The following is a 6112-nucleotide window of genomic DNA, read 5'->3' as shown; positions in this document are numbered from 1 at the left end:
GAATTAAATAGATTTGTAGTAATGAATTAAAGTAAACATGAAACTTTAACATACTAGTAATGGTTTTTTTTATTTTTTTTATTTTATTTTTTTATTTTAAAGGGGACTAGCTGGTGGTTTTGCCGTCCAACATTTTGAAGATCGAGAAAACTTATTGAAATATTTCAACCTCCCCCTCTCCATCATTATGTGATTGACCTAATTGTTTGGTTAGTACTTTTATGGTACAACAAGTTGTCTCTAACGTGTTAACACCTTTAGTTTGACAATAAAATTTAGGTGAGACCATCAAATATTAATTATGTACATTCATAACCTTGACCTAATTTTTTGGTTATGGAGATACGTTTAATTAGCTGTTTAAGAATGGTATATATCTATTTTATAAATGTATAGTAACGCCTTAACAGTCTCAACTTTTACTGCAATATTCATGTGAGGCCATTCTTAAACACAAGGGTGGCAGATAAGGTTCTCTGAATCAAGGCAAAGTCTTATCTTTTGTTATTATTTCATCGAATTTATATAGAATTGTTTTCGAAACCATTTCTTCCCCATTGGTACTCCACAACTGTAAATGTAAGCTCATTACAAAACAAGTTCCTTGCATGCATGAATGCCTATTCATTTCTGAAAGTGCATAAATGAACTGCACACATATAACATTTAAATTTGCATCAAGTACTAATGTGGATTCTTGTCATATATATATGATAAATGATGACTAGTTATGAGACCCATTTCACATCGAACTTTAACTGTTCAAACCGTCTAATTTTTAAGTATCCATTCATAGATCACTCTTGTCAAAAAATCAATTCAATCCGAAATCATTTATTCATTTGATTGTCTTGATGAAATTTCAATGTTTCTTAAAATATAGTATTCGTCAATATCATTGAACTCAATTATATCTCTCAAACATTTCTGATTTGGTTAATATCTTGTAGAGATGATTTAGAAAGTGCAACTTGAAAAATAAACAGTTCGAGTCGAAATTCGATGTGAAGTAAGCCCCATAACTAGTCTCTATTTTTACAAAAAAAAAAAAATAGAAATTCTTTAAGATAAAATGCCCGTACATACATACATACATACATATATATATATATATATATTTACATATTCCAGTTCATCAATTTTCTTCAGGACTTTATTTTTAGCTAGTACCAGTACAGGTATCTCATTGACATATTTGATCTATTTATGTCAAAACAACAAAATACTAAAAGAGTATGTAGTTGATATTTCATATTTTAACAAAAAGATAAAAAGCAATTGAGGATTATAAATTCAGAATTTTTTTTAAATGGAAAATTAAGGATATTAGATATCATAACTGGTATTAAGACAGACAAATCATATCCTAATTAAATTGTAGTTAGTAGTCAAACCCTTCCTTTGCATCTCAATAATCAAATTCCTTCAAATTTTGGAATTGAATTCCTATTTTCTTGTGGATCTCACCATGTTTTCATTTCAAAATGTTGAGTTAACATTGGAATGGTGGAATCCTTTTAATCGGAAATGATTTCCTTTCATTTCATCCCAACCCCGATTGATAAACATGTGGCTAGTTCATTCTAAAATGAGGATGATTAGGGAGATTTTAGTAAATTAATTATGCATATCCACTTAAAATTTGGAAGTAAATATAAAATCTACTAATCTTAACATTGAGACAAAAAAAAAACAAATTATATCATGCTTTAGTGTATGACATGTACTGAAAAATAAACGTTAACATTTTTTTTTTTAATTTGTCAGAGAGTCCAAAATATCTAGGGGTTTAAAACATGATGCATATGATGTATTTGATTTTATTTTCATGTCAAAAAATAGTTGACAAAAAATTGTCAACATTTTCTCCTTTAAAGAGTGATGGATAAGCTTGGGTAGCCTGTCTCAGAAGTGGGAGTGTGTATGTGTTTGTTCTCCCCTCCTCCCCTCCTCCCCTGTTTCATCTCTCTCTGTCTCTCTCTCTCTCTCTCTCTCTCTCTCTCTCTCTCTCTCTCTCTCCAATAATTTGTTTTTTACTTGTCAAAGACCACTCGTTTAAAAACCAGCTCCTTCTCTCTCTCAACTCAAACAGTAGAAGAAACCCAACACAAGATGCGCCTCTCTTTCTCTCTCATCCAACTCTCTCAACCGCCTTCTTGTTCCTCCTCCTCTTCCTGCTCATGAACTCAACGCCTGCGGATTGGCGGAGGTGTCCGGAATGGATTTTGGGGTGATGGGTTTGGAGGGTTTGGTGGGTCCCGACGCCGGAGGAGGAGAGGCAGCGGAAAATGTTGGTGACGGATCTGGCTCCGCCTCCGCCAAGCAGCAAAGATCTTGGCCGGCGGAGGACGACTGGAGGGACTCAAAAATGCTGAAAAACGAAGACTTGAATTCCCCCAAGACAATGCCATTGCAGTACCAGGGGACTCCTCTGCTGAGATCTAATTCTCAACTGCTTCCACCTCCAGCTGAGTCTCACAGGCAGGAGCAAATGCTGAGCTTTTCCAACAACAAATCAGAAAGCTTTCTCAACAGAGATAGAGACTTTGCCTACTACCAGAGGAATCCCACTCCCATTCCCTCTCCTTACCCAAGGAATGCAGGCTCACCAGGTATTTATTTTTATTTATTTATTTTTTTGGATGGTGGGTTGGTGGTCAATGTTGGACAGGGATTTTATGAGATGGGGTTTGGGGAAATGTTAATGTGAAAGCAGAGATTTCGTTTCGGGTACATTTTTGTGCAATTGATTGATGGGTTGTTGCTATAATTGTTGCCTGGGGAGTCTTTTCAATATGGCATTTTGTAGAAATTTTGGTTTTCAGGTCTTGTCATAGAAACAGCTCAAAGATTGATAGAAACCAAATGGGGAAAGAACAATAGGACTAGCAGAAGAGACTTGTTCGTATTCACTTTAAATTTTTATTTTTATTTTTTTTTTAATTTTTAAATATAGTAAATCGGACAAATGCTTGATGCAAATGATTTTTGTTTCAGGTTATGGAAGCTTGAATCTGAGCATGCATGGGACTTTTACTGGGGCTAGAGGACCCTTCACTCCTTCTCAGTGGATTGAGCTGGAGCACCAGGCCTTGATCTACAAGTACATGACTTCAAATGTGCCTGTCCCTTCCAATCTGCTCATACCTATCAAGAAATCCCTCTACCCTTATGGCTTGTCTGGTCCGTCTAATCCCACCTCAAGTAAGCTCTGTCTATTGATGATCAAGATATCTTGATTGGTCGAAATGTATCTGTATTAAAAACGATATCTTGATTAGTCGAAATGCATCCGTATTGAAATTTAATTTGTGTGTTTTAAGTTCTTAAACTACTGTTTGTTGGAAGCATGGAATTTCCAGTTTTTATGTATGTTGTTAGAAAGTTTAGTCCAGGATAGGGTTTGCAATTAGAATGTAAATGCTGGGTTTGATTCAGAAATCGTGTTCTTCGTGTTTTACCCTTTTGTCTGATTTGTCTTTTGTTCTATGCATATGTATGTTTGGGGTTTTGATCTTGATATAGTAGCGTGGGGCGCTTACCATCTGGGATTTTCTGGCAACAATGATCCTGAACCTGGGAGGTGTCGCCGAACAGATGGGAAGAAATGGCGTTGCTCGAGAGATGCTGTTGCAGATCAGAAGTATTGTGAAAGGCACATCAACAGGGGACGCCATCGTTCAAGAAAGCCTGTGGAAGGCCAGCCTGGCCAGGCCGTCTCTGGGACCAGTAATTCAAAGAGGGTACCTATGAATTCGTCAATGTCAACGTCAGTGATGCCAAGCAGTGGTGTATCCAGCAGCCTCACGACCGCACAGCAGCAATTCAAAAGCTTGCAGCCTGCTGTTGCTGTCAATCCTTCTGCAGATGCCTTTGTCAACAGGTGAAAAATTAGAGCTTCCTTAACTGTTTTAGTTCTCATTATGCCTTCTAGGCTTTATTATATGATTTCAATTTAAAACAACCTTTTTCCATTACTTTATTTGTAGAACCCATCATTCCATCTTTACTTTGGTGAGAGTGACTACTCCCACTAGTTTGGATACTTGAATTAGGACCTTTATCGTTGAAACTGTAATGTAATTATAATGGCTGTGCATATTTCTTAGAGGTGTTTCTGTTTCATTCTTCTACTTTACTTTATGCACTGTGTTGGGCGTTTTCTAATCAATTAGATGGTGTGTTTTGCAGGATGCAGGGTCAACAGGGAGTTTCCGTGATGTCTGCCCCTACCCTTAAGCCGAAATCCAACAAGTCTACTTATAACATTGGGAAACAAGAATTCCTAGTGGAAGAAGCCTCCCAAGCAGAGTTTGGACTTGTTTCCACTGATTCACTTCTCAACCCTTCACATAGGAACTCTTACATTTCTAAAGACTTTAGTGGTTCTTTCCTACACTTTGGTGATCAAGATACTCAAGACCATCATCCGCTTCGCCAGTTCATGGATGATTGGCCCAAGGACCAATCCTGTCACTCAGTCTCTACTTGGCCTGAAGAAGTAAAATCAGACTGGACTCAGCTATCAATGTCAATTCCTATGGCATCCTCGGAGTTCTCATCATCCTCTTCCTCGCCAAAGCATGAGAAACTTGCGCTCTCACCGCTGAGGCTATCCCGGGAGTTTGAGCCTGCCCAAATGAATTTGGGAATAAGCAATGACATTAGCGAATCAAGCCAGAAGCAAACTAACTGGATACCTATCGCTTGGGGAAATTCAATGGGGGGTCCTTTAGGAGAGGTCCTAACCAAAACCACCAGTGGTGGCAGCAAGATCTGCATTAACTCAAAATCCCCACTTGGCCTCTTAAATGAAGGGTGGGATGGCAGCCCTCAGTTGGGATCTTCCCCAACTGGCGTCTTGCAGAAGTCAACTTTCTGTTCGCTTTCAAACAGCAGCTCAGGGAGCAGCCCGAGAGGAGGTGAGAACAAGAAGAGTAGTCTTGACGTGGCGAGCATTTATGATGACGTGCCAGGTTCAACCTTTGCAAGTTCCTCAGTTCCATCCCTGTAAAATTGTCAAAGCTACAAACTGAGGAGACAAGGCATGAACTTGGAGTAACCATTCGTGATCTTTTTAATTTCTCTCTTTTTCTTGTTCCTTATCCTTTTATTTGTCTATTTTTTTCCTTGGGTTACAAACTAGAGACATGTTGATCCTAATTTGCATAGGTATTAGCCAGTTTGGCTAGTGTGCATTTGTTGGTATCCATAATTTCTTCCGATATGAATGTTAAATTAATTGATGCTTTGTTAGTATCTCACCTCATCTTATTGCTTTTTGGGTTCCATCTGTACCATGAACTATTTGAACACGGGACCTCAATAAATGCTCTTAACCACTTTAACTACAGGCCCAATGATGCAATAGACAGATGATTGAAACCATTTAAGATTTGCATTATTGGTTAGGATGGGGAGGGTATATATCTTTTGCAGGATTGTGGAGTCGTACAGTTCTAGTGAGGAGGATCTCTGTCCAGAGACCCTAAAAACAGTGGGGACAAAGGCAAGTCAGTGATGGTTGTGAAGCTTCCATCATAATAATATAGAGATACCTTCCGAAACACATTTGATGATTGATCATTGAAGGAGTGCCCTATAAGCATAGGGCCTTCTTTTTTTATTTTTTGGTTCTTTCGGGTGGTATTGTGCTTTCAACTTCCTTCTGGTTTGGTTGATTTTGCAGTTGCAGTGAGTGATGTAATCAAATCAGAAAATGGGAAAATTAGGTTTGGGAGTTCCCTGGCTTTGAGACAAGGTGCACTCTTGTGGGCTGTCAACCCAACATGCAGCACCTCTGTTTGGTTACTTGGATATGGGCCCGGGATTACAGAGTGTGGTGACCTACCACCACTGAATCTGACCCTGATTTAGCACATGTTCGGCCCTAGCCTAGTCCGACTTGTTATGGAGGATAGGCTTAAAACCCCAGATGCGGTCAAGGATTTCATGAAAATCATGTTGTGATGGGACCAGGGTAACTGTGGAGGACTGTCCCTTATCTTGTAGCCTTACAGGTTAAACTTGATTAATCCAAGTGGGTTTCTTTGATAGAGATATGTTTGGACGAGATATTTGCAAGTATAAAAGAGAATTCAAATTTTTTGTT

At 38.4% G+C, this 6112-nt stretch overlaps 1 protein-coding gene across 3 annotated transcripts; it reads left to right on the top strand.

Moving 5' to 3' along the window:
* Positions 1 to 1901: 1901 nt before the first annotated feature.
* LOC103404909 (growth-regulating factor 1) lies at positions 1902 to 5259 on the top strand. Of its 3 annotated transcripts, none has more exons than XM_008343874.4 (4): positions 1902 to 2612; positions 2998 to 3204; positions 3526 to 3883; positions 4192 to 5259. In XM_008343874.4, the coding sequence occupies exons 1-4, from the start codon at positions 2219 to 2221 to the stop codon at positions 5012 to 5014; spliced, it is 1782 nt and encodes a 593-aa protein (XP_008342096.2). In that variant the 5' UTR covers positions 1902 to 2218; the 3' UTR covers positions 5015 to 5259. The 3 variants fall into 3 exon arrangements, with proteins under 3 accessions (XP_008342096.2, XP_008342107.2, XP_008342100.2); XM_008343885.4 differs by having other exon boundaries at positions 1903 to 2612; positions 2998 to 3183; XM_008343878.4 differs by having other exon boundaries at positions 1903 to 2612; positions 3529 to 3883.
* The last annotated feature ends 853 nt before the right edge of the window (positions 5260 to 6112 follow it).

The sequence above is a fragment of the Malus domestica genome, chromosome 02, assembly GCF_042453785.1.
Source record: "Malus domestica chromosome 02, GDT2T_hap1".
In the NCBI taxonomy this organism is placed as follows: domain Eukaryota; kingdom Viridiplantae; phylum Streptophyta; class Magnoliopsida; order Rosales; family Rosaceae; genus Malus; species Malus domestica.
This window is presented reverse-complemented; position numbering and strand designations above follow the sequence as displayed.